Here is a 17,828-nt window from a genome sequence, read left to right as displayed (position 1 = left end):
CAGGATATAGATGGATATTCCTGGATAGATGGCTTTAAGCTTTGCAGTTTCATTCCGTCATTTGGAAGTACTACCTTTTGTTCTGTTTGGCTTGAGGTATATTGCATGCAATGAATGAGACAATAGAAAGTGTAGCAGGTACAAACATGTCTTGATTCAATGAATATCAGAAAAGACTGAACAGAGTATTTAACATTACAAAAGAGAATAATTTTTAACTGAACAAAGCTACTTATTAATGTCAAACAGTGGAAATAATATACTTGGGAAGAAGACTGGCTTCAGAGGGAGTTTCTGAGGGAATTTCTTCTGTTGAATAAGTCAGGGAATACTGAATGTATCATAACTTGAAGATAGGAAAAGGACTTAAATGTTGTAAAGCACACTGAATTATGTCAGCAAGTGCTTATCTAACTCTTAAGACATCCCTTCTACAAAGTCACTGCCTCAACATGAGTGCCTGGGGAAAAAAGAATTCAAGGTTTTTGACATCAACCAAGATGCTTTAATGTTTTGATTCACTGAAAGACCTGAAAAGATGTGTCTAAAGGATGGTTAGGATCGATCTTACTGCACTATTATGGAACTGATGTTTTGTCAGTCTCATTTGCATCAAGGCCAGTGACAGCTACAGAGGTGGTGTATGCAAGTGCTGCAAAAGAGAGATTGTGTTACTAGTCTCTGAAAAGTCATTGCACTAGGTGACTCTATAGGAGAAAGAATTGTCACATATATTTCTTTGTATTTATTCATTCCTTGAAGATGTCCTTTCTTCCTAGCAAGCCAAATTTAAAAGAAAATTTTTAAACTCTTATGTCTACTCTCTATCAAGAACTAATAAACAGCCACATTCATTGTTCTCCTTTTGTATGTTTATTTAATGTGTGATTTTTTGTGTATATATTATAAAGGGTCTGTACAGGAATTTAAGCCCCTTCCTGTCAGTCTGCAGGGATTATTTCATACACAGTGGGGGAAATGTGTTTTGTAGAAAAGTATAAGTAAGCCCAAGGGTGCATTATATTTCATGTTCCCATTTTCTAAATATAGTAACTGTTTTCTTAAATTCTGCATTGTGGTCATATTAATTTATTTTTACTTTTGCCTTAATGTTTGCATACTGTAAGGAGTGAACTAAGCTTAGCTGGCAAACCATGGGCTTTCCATTTCCCAGGGAGTTGCAGTCTTAAGCAAGAGTATGGATCCACTCCTGCAGTGTCAAAACAAGACTGGGATCTCTACTTAATTCCAGCTTTCTTCTGCTTTAAGCTGGTGGATTGGTGCTAATTGTTCAGAATGTCAGCTTTGGAGAAGCAATTCCCAATGGCATCTGCATGCTACTAATTGGATACTACTAATTGGATAGTCATAGCATCTTGGCACGGAGCAGAATGACTCCTGGCGCCTCCTTGCAGTTGAAACAGACACAGATCAAGAATAGGGAGTTCTTGAAGCTAACTTTAATCTGTGACCTTGGCCTTTGTTCCAGATAGTCCTAAACAGTACCTTATCTGAATGTGGGATATATGTAGTGAAGAATTTGCTCCAAAAAAAATGTGTGTCAGTGATTGCAAAGAAAGGTCCAAGAGTTAATTCTGTCAGCTCTATCTCCCATAGTCTTCTGTGACTAATGGTTAAGTGCTCTAAATGGGAGTATGACTTCAGGAGCCTGTGACAGTGGCAATCAGTTTTCTACTCTTTTTGAAATACAGTTTAAAAAAAAGCAAAAACAAACCCAAAAAAATCCACAGGACTTACTGAGAATTTGTCAGGAGACAATTAAGACAATTGGTACAATAGTTAGGGAATGAGAATTTCCTAACAGTTTCATCAGGACTGCAAATGAAACCTATTTGAATCTGCTAAGTTCAAATATTTTGTCCAGCCTACAAGTTTTTCATGATTTTGATGCATAACCATAAATCAACTCAGGTGTGCTGAAAATGTCCGTAAGCTTTAGCATATATTTTGATGAATTTCATTTGATATTCGAGTTTGTAAGAAAATACAGCACTAGGGAATTTTGTAGTATTTAATTGTGGATGTTACATAAAGCTCTCACAGTAGTGTAGACTAGGGACATATGTGACTTGTCATTAAATGGTAATTCATTTACTGACAGTTCAATGTCTGCAGTGTGCTGCCTTTTTTCCTAAAGATCTGGTGAAAAAATAACTCAGAATAAAAAGTTTTCCTGAAGTTCAGAAACATTTCACTAGGGAATGTTTATTAATTTTCAGAACTTTTTTTTTCTAGCTTTATTGGAGCTGAATTACAGTGTTATTTGCTTACATCTATGTCACTGATACTAGCATGTGGCTGGTTTTCCAGTATAGCTCCAAATGGAGTCGTATACCTTAATGTACATAAATCCAGAGAAAATAGAGTAAATAAAATATGTTAGGGAGATATAGTTCTGCTGACCAAATGTTTTCAGTTTAAGAAAATGGACGTGTCAGATTTGAAAGTTAAGAGTGAAATCTTCTTTTGAACTGTTGAAGCACAAAAGAATCTAAACTGTTTTAAAGTACAGAAATGGCTTTCATTTCTTTTCATTCTTTCATAATTCAAAAGTTGCTTCACTGACTTTGTACAGTTTTTTACATGTATAATGCATAGAAATGAAGACCACTCTCTTAAAAAAAAGTTATTTGAAAGAGTTAAATCTTTTACCATAGGATTTTAAAATATCCTTTCCAGAATGTTGCAGAAGTGGTGAAATATGAATATGTGATATAATTCAATAGTTAAGTTGTTGAAGTGTGCCAAGATGAGCATGTTATTGTAGGTTGCAATGTGCAGTTGTTAAGTATATGATTCTGAATGCCTTTATGAGAATGAATCAGTAGTTTACGAAGGGGACATTAAATTAAAAGTATAAAAAATAGTTTACTGATGACTCATTGAAGGAGAGACAAAAATGCTATAGTATAATCAAGTGAATAGTATTGTAGACAGCTGAGGGTTTGGTTTAGAGGCAATAATTGGTATTTGTGAGCTGATAAGTGCGATCCGATTGGGTAATATCCTGACAGATTTTAGTGGTGCTACACTTCGTGGTGTGTAGTGGGAGCTTCCAAGCTCCTCATGTGACTTCAGCCAGCCATGAGTCAGGATGTTTTTCTTCTGTGCTACAATAAAAAATGTTCAATTAAAGAACAGGCTGGATATTCTTAAGGACAGGCAGGCAAATTGCATTTTTCAGCATCACCCACTGCAAGCTGGAGCTTTTAGAGTATTAATGTTTGATCATAAATAACATCAAGGTAGAGTAGTTGTGAAGAAGGTAAAAACAGACTTCACTTAGAGAAGAGTTTTTATTTCAAAACTCTCTTTAAATTAAACAAAAGAACAGCTTCCCTTTGAAGTGTACAGCCACAGTCATTTTACTTCTTTCTTTCTCACTGATGTGAAATAGCTGCAAAGATTTAACTTTAAAAAAGATTTGTTAAGCAAGTAAGGAAGCATAAGAGAACCTGACCTGCTTGTGGTAATATACATCTGTCTGCTCTTCAAGGATTTCCAACCATGTAAAATTTGCTTTATTGTCATGTTCTGTAGTAAGTGGGTGGTATACAAATGTATTGAATAACAGTTATTATTTTGAGTAATTTGTAGTTACACTTAGCCAAAAGTTCTTCTGAGTCCCTACTTGAAGTACAATTATGGAAAGTCAAAAATCATTCACCATAAGCAGCCTAGTACCAGCTCAGAGTAAAGTGTGGAACTTTCTTTTTGTTATTTTTTTTTTTAAGGGATGCAATAAGAGAAATATAGGGGAAGAAAGATTATGAATTTATGTTGCTTCAATATTCCAAGTGTTGACCAATACTGATATTTTTTTTATTTTCATTTTTTGTAGATGGTCTGCTCATACTCAGATCTTAATCTGATGTAAATTGTGGTTGCTTCATTAACTTCAGGAGAGCTGAGCTCTTTTACACTGGTTGAAGTTTACCACAGAATGTAATACACTAATATATTTCTATGTGACGCAGGTTGGAAAACACCCTTAAGATCATCGAATCCAACCATTAGCCTAGCACTGCCAAGTCCTCCACTAAACCATGTCCCTAAGCACCACATCTACATGTCTTTTAAATATCTCCAGGGATGGGGACTCAACCACTTCCCTGGGCAGCCTGTTCCAGTGCCTAACAATCCTTTCGGTGAAGAAGTTTTTCCTAATACCCAATCTAAACCTCCCCTGGCACAACTTGAGGCCATTTCCTCTTGTCCTATCACTTGTTACTTGGGAGAAGAGACCGACCCCCACCTCGCTACAACCTCCTTTCAGGTAGTTGTAGAGAGCAATAAGGTCTCCCTTCAGCCTCCTCTTCTCCAGACTAAACAACCCCAGCTCCCTCAGCCGCTCCTCATAAGACTTGTGCTCTAGACCCTTCATCAGCTTCATTGCCCTTCTTTGGACATGCTCCAGCACCTCAATATCTTTCCTGTAGTGAGGGGCCCAAAACTGAACACAGTATTCGATGTGCGGCCTCACCGGTGACGAGTACAAAGGGATGATCTCTTCCCTAGTCCTGCTGGCCACACTATTCCTGATACAGGCCAGGATGCTATTGGCCTTCTTGGCCACCTGGGCACAGTGCTGGTTCATGTTCAGCTGGCTGTCGACCAACACCCCCAGGTTCTTTTCCGCCAGGCAGCTCTCCAGCCACTCCTCCCCAAGCCTGTAGCGTTGCATGGGGTTGTTGTGACCCAAGTGCAGGACCCGGCACTTAGCCTTGTTGAACCTCATACAGTTGGCCTTGGCCAATTGATCCAGCCTGTCCATATCCCTCTGTAGAGCCTTCCTACCCTCCAGCAGAACAACACTCCCGGCCAACTTGGTGTCATCTGCAAACTTACTGAGGGTGCACTCGATCCGCTTGTCCAGATCATTGATAAAGATATGAAACAGAACTGGCCCCAATACTGAGCCCTGGGGAACACCACTTGTGACCGGCCGCCAACTGGATTTGACACAATTCACCACAACTCTTTGGGCTCGGCCATCCAGCCAGTTTTTTACCCAGCAAAGAGTATGCCTGTCCAAGCCAGAAGCAGCCAGTTTCTCCAGGAGAATGCTGTGGGAAAACGTGTCAAAGGCTTTACTAAAGTCCAGGTAGACAACATCCACAGCCTTCCCCTCATCCACTAAGCGGGTCACCTTGTCATAGAAGGAGATCAGGTTAGTGAAACAGGACCTCCCTTTCATAAACCCATGCTGGCTGGGCCTGATCCCCCGATTGTCCCGCACATGCCGCGTGATGGCACTCAAGATGATCTGCTCCATAACCTTCCCTGGCACCGAGGTCAGGCTGACAGGCCTGTAGTTCCCCGGATCCTCCTTCCGGCCCTTCTTGTAGATGGGTGTCTCATTTGCTAACCTCCAGTCCACTGGGACCTCCCTGGTTAGCCAGGACTGCTGATAGATGTTGGAAAGTGGCTTGGTGAGCACTTCCACCAGCTCCCTCAGTACCCTTCAGTGGATCCCATCCAGCCCCATAGACTTGTGTGTGTGTCTACGTGGTGTAGCAGGTTGCTAACCATTTCCCCTTGGATTATGGGGGCTTCATTCTGCTCCCCGTCCCTGTCTTCCAGCTTAGGGGGCTGGGTACCCTGAGAACAATTGGTCTGACTATTAAAGACTGAGGCAAAGAAGGCATTAAGGACCTCAGCCTTTTCCTTGTCCTCTGTCACTATGTTTCCCCCTGCATCCGATAAAGGATGGAGATTCTCCTTAGCCCTCCTTTTGTTGCTAATGAATTTATAGAAACATTTTTTGTTGTCTTTTATGGCAGTAGCCAGATTAAGTTCCAGCTGGGCTTTGGCCCTTCTAATTTTCTCCCTCTATAACCTCATGACATCCTTGTAGTGCTCCTGAGTTCCCTGCCCCTTCTTCCAAAGGTCATAAACTCTCCTTTTTTTTCTGAGTTCTAGCCGAAGCTCTCTGTTCAGCCAGGCCGGTCTTCTCCCCTGCCAGCTCGTCTTTCGGCACATGGGGACGGCCTGCTCTTCTTGAAGAATGTCCAGCCTTCCTGGACTCCTTTGCCCTTCAGGACTGCCTCCCAAGGGACTCTCTCAACCAGGCTCCTGAACAGGCCAAAGTCTGCCCTCCAGAAGTCCAACGTAGCAGTTCTGCTGACCCCGCTCCTTACTTCTCCAAGAATCGAAAACTATCATTTCATGATCGCTATGCCCAAGATGGCCTCCAACTGTCACATCACCCACCAGGCCTTCTCTGTTCACAAACAAGAGGTCCAACGGGGCGCCTTCCCTTGTTGGCTCACTCACCCTTTAGTCTTCTGAGTCCCTTCTTCCTCTGTGTTTCTCTGTCCGTTTTCCTTCATTCCTGCTCTTCTGCATTTTTCCTGTCTCCTTCTGGTCTTGCAGGGTGCTCATTGGTTGAATCTTGAGAACAGAGTGAGGAAGATACCTTTGATATTTCTTGCATAACTGTATTTTAGCATGGTGAGGTCTAAGTAACAGATAAGATAAGACTTACTTACTTAAATCCCCTGTTCTTCTTCAGGGCAAATTCAGAGGCAGTAAGATCATCATCCACTTACAGGACTCAGGTGGAAGGACTGATAGCCTTTACTAGACTTCTTCATTGTTTTTACTTGGCACAATACATAAATCAACTAACAAATGAAAAATAGATTAATAAACCCCAAGAGATCAAATCAAATTCATTTAAAAATCTAACAAAGGGCACAAAATATATAGGAAACTTACATTACAATGGGTGCACCATGTTAATATTATCCTAAGAAGCCCTGCAGAGCAGTCATTGATGTCATATGATGCTGTGGTAACGTGTTTTGTCCAGTATCACGTGTTGTCTTTTGTCTGCCTTTACTTTTCCCAAGAGACAATGAATCCCGTTAGGGGATATTTTTTGCTTTTCCTGGTGCTCAGCAAGACCGTAGCTTAAGTCAGCTTTGCAGCTTGGAGGTAAGCCCAGCCCACCTCTTGGGATTCTCAAGCTTCTGTTGGGATGTGGGCACACAAAAGATTTCTCTAAAACACCAACTACGGTAGATTTTATTGTCTTTGGGAAAGCGATACACTTTCTTCTCCAATTCACCAGAGTTCCTTTAAATACAAGAAACACTTAAAGTGAAAACAAGTTTTATTCTAGCAAAATAAATACTCCTTCTGTTTATGAAAACATACTGTATTGTGGCTTTTCTTAATTCTGGATGCTTATGAAAACACAAGTGAATCTCAGTTTCAGTTTGTCTGTGACTGGGGTTATCTTTTGAAATGTGTGGACTCTTTGACAAGGTGATTTCCCACAGCAGACTTATGTTTCTGCTCATAAGGTCAGCTGAATTGCACTTTCCTCTGATTCCTCCTTCCTGGACAGCATGATTTGTACTGTGAAACTGTTTTCTGTCTGCAGAAGAGATAAGCTATGTATCATCCCATGTATTATCTGTACAACATTTTAATTTCCAATTGGTGGGATGTCACAGGTCATTCACAGATCTCGCATGGTAATAATACAAAAGACCAGCTTGCATGCCCACATCTTTTTGGGGTTCAAGCAGAAATTCACGGTATGTGAGAGGACTGACAGTCCTTTGGTCTGTTATGAGTTTCTCTTCTCTTAATTTCCACTTGTGTATGTAATATAATGAAGTGTAGCCTCCCTTTCTTCTGTTTTCCTGTTGCCACACTGTCCTGGTTTCAGCTGGGATAGAGTTAGTTTTCTTCTTAGTAGCTGGTAGAGCGCTGTGTTTTGGATTTAGGATGAGAATAATGTTGATAACACACTGATGTTTTGGTTCTTGCTGAGCAGAGTTTACACTAGTCAAGGATTTTTTAGCTTCTCATGCTCTGCCAGATGCATAAGAAGCTGGGAGGGAGCATAGCTAGGACAGCTGACCCAGACTGGCCAAAGGGCTATTCCATACCATATGACATCATGCTCAGTATATAAGCTGGGGGAAGAAGGAGGAAGGGGGGGGACGTTCGGAGTGATGGCGTTTGTCTTCCCAAGTAACCATTACGCGTGATGGAGCCCTGCTTTCCTGAGGATGGCTGAACACCTGCCTGCCGATGGGAAGTAGTGAATGAATTCCTTGCTTTGCTTGTGCGCGCGGCTTTTGCTTTACCCATTAAACTGTCTTTATCTCAACCCATGAGTTTTCCTCTTTTACTCTTCCGATTCTCTCCCCCATCCCACCAGGGGGGAGTGAGCGAGCGGCTGTGTGGTGCTTAGTTGCTGGCTGGGGTTAAACCATGATACACACCTTATAAAATAAAATTCCAACTACTTTGGGAAAGGGAGAAAATTAACTTAATGAGTGATTAAATTAAGAACAAAATGAGGGAAATAAGACTAGGGCAGCCCCCCCCCCCCAAATGTAAATGGGAGCAACTCCACTACTACCATGAAAGTTGTCCCTTTTCCTGTTTTAAAACCCATGAAGCAGTGTCCTGGAAAACAGTGACACTGTAATGCAGCTTTATTTGTTGTGTCTTTGGGGTGACTTCTTTCCTTGATGAACTCATTTCCCCTGTGCAAAACTCAACTGTTCCTCTTCCATCCCTGTACCACAATAATAAATGATGGGGAAGATTTTAATGAGCACTTTTGCTCTGCAGGTGCTTTAACTAGAGCTTAGTGTTAATTGCATGTGGTGGGTTGACCTTGGCTAGCTGCCAGGTCCCCACCAAGCTGTTCTATCACTCTTCCCTCCTCAACAGGACAAGGGGAAAAAATATGACGAAAAGCTTGTGGGTCGAGATAAGGAGAGGGAGATCACTCAGCAATTACCGTTGCAGGCAAAACAGGCTCGACTTGGGGAAATTAATTTAAATTATTGCCAATCATATCAGAGGAGGATAATGAGAAATAAGAACAAATCTCAGCAACGACTTCTCCTCACCCCTCCCTTCTTCCCAGGCTCAACTTCACTCCCCACTTCTCTACCTCCTCCCCCTGAGCGGCACAGGGGGATGGGGAATGGGGTTGCAGTCAGTTCATAACACTTAGTCTCTGCCACTCCTTCCTCCTCATGCTCTTCCCCTGCTCCAGCATGGGGTCCCTCCCATGGAATACAGTCCTTCACAAACTGCTTCAACGTGGGTCCTTCCCATGGGCTGCAGTTCTTCAAGAACTGCTCCAGCATGGGTTCTTTCCACTGGATGCCGTCCTTCAGGAATGGACTGCTCCAGCATGGGTGCCCTGTGGGGCCACAAGTCCTGCCAGAAGACCTGCTCCTGCATGGGCTCTCCATGGGGTCACAGCTTCCTTCAGTCACATCCACCTGCTCTGGCGTGGGGTTCTCCATGGGCTGCAGGGTGGATATCTGCTCCACTGTGGTCCTCCATGGGCTGCAGGGGGAACAACTTGCTTCACTATGGTCTTCACCACGGGCTGCAGGGGAATCTCTGCTCTGGCACCTGGAGCACTTCCTCCCCCTCCTTCTTCACTGACCTTGGTGTCTGCAGAGTTGTTTCTCTCACGTTTTTCTTGCTCCTCTCTCCCAGCTGCTGTTTTGCAGCAGTTTTATTTTTTCCCCTTCTTAAATATGTTATCACAGAGGCACCACCAGCGTCACTGATTGGCTCAGCTTTGGCCAGCAGCGGGTCTGTTTTGGAGCTGGCCAGAACTGGCTCTGTCTGACATGGGGGGAGCTTCTGGTGTCTTCTCACAGAAGCCACCCCTGCAGTCCCTCCTGCTACCAAAACCTTGCCACGTAAATCAAACGCAGTGCAATAGGTCAGCAACCACTGCCAGCTTTCAGACTTCACTGCTGACTTCTGATCAAGGCCATGGAAGGAGCCACTTTCTTATTTTGCTTTTTGTCTTTTTCAACAGTTACATCGCAAACCAGCAGAAATTAGAAATTATCAATGACAATGAAGTTGGATTTTATGTTGGACTTAAAAATCTGTAAGTATATGTGATAATTTTATTTCTTTATTTCTCTTGCAGAAGCATTTACAGATCTCATGAAAAAGTAGGGCTAACTTTTTGCGTTATAGAAGACAGCTGTAGAGCTTGCAGTTCAACCTAGTTGATATTTCATCCACATTCTTATTTTAAACATTATCATTATTCTTTCCATTGTATTTTAAATGAACTATTCTAAGTTTTATATACTTTCACAGGACTGTGGTGGATTCAGGCTTAAGGTTTGTGTCCCATCAGGCATTTGTGAAAAACGTCAACCTACAATACATGTGAGTAAGGATAGCTTCTGTCTTCTAAGTTAAAACTGTCCAAACCTTGTTAACTCCCTTTTCTCTCTTCCTGTTTCCTTAATATAAAATGTTTTAACTTCTAATGGCTTCCTGTCATTAATGGGTGTGAAATAGGACATGTATGATAAGGAATTGGTAGATCATAAGAACATAATGTGGAATGGCAAAAAGACCCTTCCAACTCATTATCCTGTCTCTAACAGTGGTCGCTGGCTGTTTCTCTTTTAGTAAGTAGTGGAGCACAAAGGAGTGCTTCTCTCTACTGAGTCATTTGGTGGTGAGAGTATGATGTCCACACTATGTGCATCACACTCAGTGACATGGGTTTGACTTTGGACTAGCTCTAGTCTGATTCAGTGGGCTGAACATGTTTTAGCAGCTAGAAGTGCATTTGATCCATGCATGGAGCGCATCTTCTAATGTAGTTTGTCTAGTTTACATTCCCTGAGACTCTACCATGCCTGTGAACTTAAGTCTTGTAAGTGAGGATGATCAGAATATTCACTTCAGCTCAATTCTGAGCTGAATTGATGCACCCAAAGCAGAATATAAGAATGCAGTTATTTTCCCACCCAATTGCACTTTCAGTTCATGAACTTCAGGAAACAGAGTTGGTGCCTGTGCAGCTTTTTGACCATGTTTTTCTAGATTACGTACAGTTTCGATTTAGCAAAGTACAGAGAAAAATGATCAGTTATAAAGAAAGATTTTGTGGGTTTTTTTAGTTTAAATACATATCCCTGAAAGACTGGAGTGCCTTTCAGTGGGACAGACATAGAGTAACTCATTCTATTATATGGAAAATTGTGGTTCCAGTCCTACAAAACATTGAGATCATGTGTGGGGCTCACTGTTTTAGCCAAGTATTCATGTGTGTTTAAGTCCATTCATCTTTGTTAGATATATTTATCACTTAATTAAACCCTTGCTTTTATTAAATTTCTAATGAAATCAAGAAGACGTAAGGCCAAGCCTCAGGCTTGTAAGATGCCTAAATGCTTTCTTGTAATATGGAAGAATTGTTGAATTGGGCTTAGGACTGATTGCTTTGTTAATAAAATGGACTCACTTTCTGCACCTGTGTTTTTCAAGGAATAGCAATTAGTTTATGTAAAGAAGTGGGCATGAGTATCTGAATTTGCCTTCACAGTAATTGCTGTCCTTAATGTGGAACAAACAATGGAAGAGTATGAACCAGATCTCGCTGGCCTATGAGAGTTACATATTACTTCATATAGTCCTTAATAAAGTAAATTGCTTTTACTATAATCAGTTGGTGAATAAGGGAAATACCTTCCAGAATGAGTTTGTGTGTCTACCTGTGTGTCAGTTTCCCAGTGAATTATGATTGAAGATGAAATTTCATAAAGTCAAGTGCATATGCACTGACTGTGGAAATGCACAATGAGAAATTGTTGGCTAAGTGGCAAAGTTGCAGAGAAATGTTTAGTGGCTATATTGAAACAGAATCTCAGCATGATGCAGCAGAACAAAGCAAATTCAGTCTATGATCAGAAGTAATTTTGTGTTAGACTTTTGCATCTTTTCCCCATTACTTTAGCTGCTGGGAAGGCATCTATTAGAATAGTGTATACAGATTAGGACTCCGAATCTACCCATCTAGAAAGGTATTTGAGAAGAGCAACAGAGCTATAAGGAGTTTGTAAAGCAAATCATTTCAGGATAGGCTGAGAAGGCTGAGTTTGTTCAATTTAGTAAAGAAAGGAATGAAAAAGAATATACATCTATAGGTTTTTAAAAGGAAAGTGATTATGAAGAGGAGAACAATCAGTTTTCTTCATGACCATGAGGATAGGAAATAATGAGTTTAAGTTGTAACAAGGAAGATAGATATTTGGAAGACCTTCCCAGATGTATGGGCAAGTAGACACTGCAAAAAATAACTGAGCGAGTTGGTGGGATCCTCTTCATAGTCTTTTTTTGCCTGGTTCCTTAAGAAAATGAGGCTCATGCAGTCAGAAAGTGTCTTTGTCCCCAGTGGTTGATTCTAACCAAAACTGATATAAGTGAATAGATTTTGTGAAAATTGGCCATTGGGCAGAACACAGAGACCCTATTAGGGGTCCTGCTTAGGGGAAAAATATCATTGTGCACATATGTCCTGTTGGGCACTAGAGAATCCATGTGGACAAGATGTCTTTAAAGTACTTCAGCTACAGGAAAAGCTTCAAATGGAGCACACAATAAAACATGGAATACATATCTGTTGGTATGCAGGCTTTATTGGAACTCTAGTTCATGAAACTGCTTGTTAGAAACAAATTAAGCTGACTGACATCTGTTATGTTGATGTACATGCAATCCTGATTCAGAAGAAAGTTATGAACTAGGAGCTTGTCCAGTCTGATACTATGGTTTCTTTGTTGGGAAATTAGTAATCTTAACAGACACAGGATAAGCCCAGATAAGACTGAAAATAGTAAGTGGCACCACCTTCTCTACATGACAAAGCAGTTAGTATGGAGACATTTTTTGCCTAGGCTGATCTATTATCCCTGCAAAAAATGCATTTGTTTGTTTTCACTGGGAAGTCTTGATGCATGTTAAAATGTTTCTGAAAACCCTGGTGAATCATTGCTTGTTGTCATCAGCAATAAAACTCCTGTTGACTGCATTGGGAAAGAAATTCAGATGCTGTTGTGGTTGTGACAGTGAAAACTATCAAAAGCTAAAATCATTTTGCTTTGCCAGAGTGACTTCTGAGTACAGATCCTTGAGAAGTCTTACATTTTATTTTAAAACATCAGTTTGTCATTATTTCATAAAGAAAACAGAAACTCCAGACACTTTTCTGAAGACTGATGCAACTGTATGAGCTTTAATTTTGCTAGTGATACTATTATAGTTTTCTTTTTCTTACATGAGAAGTCTTTTAATGTAGTTAAGAAGCTTTATTATAAGAATATAGCATTTATTTTATGAATCATATAAGAATATAGAATTATAAGGAGCTTATTAACACATATTTACTTAAGCCTTTTCTTTGTCATTATCTTTTCTCAGCCAAACTTCTGTAGCCCAAATATCTTTCTAGAGTTATGTATGATGACAAGATTTGAGTAAAATATAAGTAATAGAAAGATAAATGCTCCAATAGATACCACTTAAATGTAATTAATAGCCTTGCTCATCTAATTCTGCTATTCTCATTGACCTCAGGGTCAAATTAGTCAACAGATGCGTTTAGCAAGCTATTAAGCAGTCCCAGTTTAGTAGTGCTGTAATTTATAAGATCATCTGCTGCTGAAAATAATTTTAATAGACCTGATTAATACACATTCATGGTATTCTGCCAATACCTTTAAATACAGAAATAAATTTCACAGCAAGTGTGTATTTCCTAAAACATTAAAAAATAGTTATTGTTATGTACCAGGCTGTGTATAATTGCATCGCTGAATCATAGATTCGTATACATTGTATACTTACAGCTCTAGGTATTAGAATGCGTTCATATCTCTAGGCTGATTTGGTTTAGGAAAAGTAGCCAAATGTAACTATTTGAGACCTAGCTGCAGATTTTCCCTTGCATGTGCACAGGCAATACAGGGCTGGCTCCAGCTGTAGGCAGAGCAGGAGCCTGTAGAGTGAGCATAGCAAAATGGCCATGACCATTTCTTCAACTCTTCCCTCCCATTCTTCTTAGATCTGTTCCCTCCTCTTCCTTCTTGCCTCTCCTTGCCAGGAGCAGTGTAGGCAGTATAGTGGCATAGTGACTGTTGTGGGTTAACCCCAGTAGGCAGGTAAGCACCACACAGCCACTCACTGACTTCCCCACCACCACCTCCAGTGGGATGGGGTAAGAGGAAAGGAAGAGTAAAAGCAAAAAAACTTTAGAGTCGAGATAAAAATAGTTTAATACGTGAAGGAGAAGCAGAAGAAGACAGAAAGAAAACAAAACAAGTGATGCAAAGGCAATCACTCACCATCTCCCACGGATAGACTGATGCCCAGCCAGTTCCTGAGCAAAAGATGGCTAACCTCCGAAAACCCCTCCTCTCCCTTTTTATTGCTGAGCATGATGTTATATGGCATGGAATATCTCTTTGGTCAGTTCGGGTAATTTGCCTGATTGTGTCCCCTCCCAACCTCTTGCGCACCCCCAATCTATTCACTGGGGGGGCAGAGTGAAAAACAGAGAAGGCCTTGATGCTGTGCAAACACTTTTCAACAACAGCTAAAACATTAGTGTGTTATCAGCAGTGTTTTGGTCACAAATCTAAAACACAGCACCATACCAGCTGCTATGAAGAAAATTAACTCCATCCCAGCCAGACCCAGTACAGTGACGTTGCAATGTAAAGCTGCACCTGTGTTGCTAGCTATGTGAATATTTATGCAGCTGCTTTGGCCACTCTTGCGCTCCCTATGTTGCCACAGGTATGCTTTTAGCTGTATTAGGTCTAGCTACTTTAAAGTGGGCTTGATATTCGTATGTAAAATACATTCGTGCTTTTGACTGCATGCTGGTCTTATCCTTAGGTATAGCTCTGGAGCCAGACTCTGTACTCCATACTTTTTTTTTTTCTCTTACTATTTTTACTGCTTCTTACTTCCTTTGTCTGGTATATAGCAAGCACAACTGGTAAAAATCTGAAAAGACAATTACACCTATTGAGTTACTTCTGGTTTTTCACAACTGGATTTGTTAAAATAATAATTCTTTATTCTTTTGATAATTTTGCTTGTATTAATAGTTCCAGTTCCTCGCCAGCTCATGCATTTATACCTGCATGAAGTGTTCAGAAAGTAACATATTCACTGATATTTGGACAGTAAGTCTGGCTTATGAATTTAAATCAAGTAAGGGCTATTCTTATGCCTAGGGGGTTGCAATAATTCTCCAAAAGCGATGAGTGGCCTGAAGCTAAATGACAACAAAATACAATTATGGCAACACTGAACAGTCTGCTGTCCAGTAGAGCTCATATCTCTGAATGAGGCAGCTCAGCTCCTCACAGAGAAATGGAGAAATAGATGACCATTAGTAAGTTAAGCAAGGAAGCATGTAACCAGCCAGGAGGAAATCAGTAGGAAAAATGGGACTTCAGTCCTGTTCAGTCCTGCTCGTGAAGTAGTTAGACTCTTATGTCCACTCCAGCTTACCAACAAAAAACCCTTTCTTGGAGTCAGTCTTTTTTTTTTTTTTTTTTTAAGATTTTCTTAAAAATATTTTTTAAAGATTTTATCATCTTAAGAGAAAAAGAGAGAAATACCATCTCATAGGATGGCTGGGGCTCTTACGTAAGATGTTTGAGGATCATTTTCAGATCTGTATTGTGATACTCTAGTATTTAGAAAGTGGGAGAGGAGTGATTTTCAGAGCCCCTTCTATTTGGCTTGGTCTGGAGTCAGAGCTTGAGCCTGGGCTTTCCCTTTTAGGGTGTCAGGGAAGATCACATGAAATGGAACAACTTCAGCTGGACAGAGATTTCCCTGAGGGACTCATCATTTGATGGTTAGGGAGTCCTCCTCGTATGGAAAAGCAAGGTTCTTTGCTGTGCAGAAACCAAGATTTAAATCTTGTCCTCCCATGACCTGGAATATGTTGCCTTCCACTAGACTAGTAAGTGGCATGGGTACCTATCTGCAGGTAGAACCTGCTGTATATCTTCTTGTCTTTCAGGGAAGATGGGATTTAGTCACTGTGCAGGTAAGAGAAGCAGGCACTTGCCTCATTTGGGAATACCATAGGGGCATCTGTGTGCGCTGTTCAGCAGTGTCAGTACTGGATGGATTTTTTTTTGACGAGTGAGAATCTCCTGTGGAGGGGTAAGATTTGACATGTTTTGTGTTGTATCAGTGCTGGAGACAAGAGCCCAATTTCATAGGAGGATTTAACTTCTTTCTTTCAACCTCCCAACCTATTGTTTGTGAATATTAGGAAAAACATCATAGTTAGTTAACATATTGACTGTTTTTTACTTAACCGCAACTTCTGTCCTACATGCAAATTGTACTTTAATTTTGACCATCAGGATCCACATGAGATGTTTCCACCAGCACCTACTGTAGGGCTGCTCAGTTGACCTGAGTAATGAAACAGTAGCTCACCCATTTTGTTCTCACACATTAGGACCAGTCAGCTTGCAAACTTCAGGCCATTGTTTGCTAGAAAAAATCAACAAAAGTATAGTAAATAAAATCTCAGAGATTCCATTCTAAATGTTTATAAAAGATGCAACTTGCATCCCCATAATTTCTCTGGAAATTATCTTGTACTCAGAGATCAAGGGCTGAAAGTAGGGGGAGTAAACACTGTGTTTTTTAGTCAGGGGGCAGGGGGAAGAGATTTAATCCCTGTTTTAAATGCTATGCAACTTAAAATATGGAGCCCCTATGGCACCTCTATAATACCGCATAAAACTCGTGGTATTTTGGCTCATAATGGTGATTTGCACTACATTACTGGCAGTTTTACAGTTTACTGCTCTCACTATCTTTAATTTGTGGACTGATAAGACTATAGAAAACCAGCATTATTTTGGTTTGGAGAAAGTATTTTTGTAAGCCTGGGAAGGGGAGCATTTCTTTGCTCTGCATAATGGGAGAGGACCTTTCATTAATTACCACTGGAAACTGTAAATGCTTAATTGACATAAAAAAGCTGAATATAGGCATTTTACATTTTTGCTTTTTATCTTTCCTGTGGGTGCATATTGCACATGTAATTTGAACATAATAACTAAAAGTCCCTGATGTGGATGTGTGCTAGTATGTGAGTACAGAGTTTGGTGCAGTATCAAAGAAAGGGATACAACCATTTCACTTATGAATAAATTAAGCATATAATTAACACCTGAACTTTACATAATACTTGTGAAACAATTCAATCTTCTGCTTTTCTGTAATGAACACAAGTGCTTTAAGTGAAAATATTGACCCCCTGTTGAGTTTGATTTTAAAGAATGTATTTAACTTCAGACACAGGCTGGATTCAAATCCTTGAAACCCATCAAACTGTAAAAAGAGACTGGGCGCTATTCCTTTCCTACTGAAGTTAAAGGAATAAGAGCTTTTTAGAGCTGGTTTGGGCTCTTCATTTTTTTTTTGAGACACAAACTGTATTGGGAGTGTAAGAAGAAGCAGCCCTAATTAATACATTTTTTCTGTTTTCCCATAGAAATTTATCCAGAAACAAGCTCTCAAGTTTGTCCAAGAAGCCTTTTCTCCATCTGGGCTTGTCTGATCTGTAAGTTGTCATTTTTAAAAATAAAGTTTATTTGTGGCTAGCAATGAAAGAACAGGACTTTGAAGTTTGTTCTTTTGAAGCTACAGGTCCATCAAAGATTAGAAATTAAATTCTGATCCAAAGGCAGCAGCAAATATGTTGCCGGTGAGATAAGTGCAGAGAGATTTTAATTCCAGGCCTTCAGAAAAGATCAAGTGTATGTTTTAACATAAATTTATAGTTCAAAATAGCCTTTTCCCTTCAACTTTAAAATACGTTTTATGAGATTATTTCACACAAAGCTACTGGTGCTTGTATTAAATATTTGAGCTAGTAAAAAATACAGCCATCTATAGATCATAGAATCATAGAATGGTTTGGGTTGGAAGGAACCTTAAAAATCATCTAGTTC

The 17,828-nt window shown here is 40.3% G+C and overlaps 1 protein-coding gene across 7 annotated transcripts in view; it reads left to right on the top strand.

Annotated features, from left to right (window-relative positions):
• LOC104013813 (BDNF/NT-3 growth factors receptor-like) overlaps window positions 1-17,828 on the top strand; it is a 219,604-nt gene that overhangs the window by 11,715 nt on the left and 190,061 nt on the right. For 6 of the 7 annotated variants that reach the window (XM_087770661.1, XM_087770660.1, XM_087770662.1 and 3 more), the window contains 3 exons: window positions 9,839-9,913; window positions 10,132-10,203; window positions 17,369-17,437. In XM_087770661.1, the coding sequence (XP_087626787.1) occupies window positions 9,839-9,913; window positions 10,132-10,203; window positions 17,369-17,437 (216 nt within the window). The remainder of the gene's footprint in view (window positions 1-9,838; window positions 9,914-10,131; window positions 10,204-17,368; window positions 17,438-17,828) is intronic. The other variant, XM_087770663.1, reaches the window with a different exon arrangement.

Source organism: Nipponia nippon, unplaced genomic scaffold (genome assembly GCF_047370975.1).
Source record: "Nipponia nippon isolate SJK-2023a ecotype South Korea unplaced genomic scaffold, ASM4737097v1 scaffold_33, whole genome shotgun sequence".
Taxonomy (NCBI): domain Eukaryota; kingdom Metazoa; phylum Chordata; class Aves; order Pelecaniformes; family Threskiornithidae; genus Nipponia; species Nipponia nippon.
Note: the sequence above shows the minus strand (reverse complement) of the source record. Positions and strands in the feature narration are given on the sequence as shown.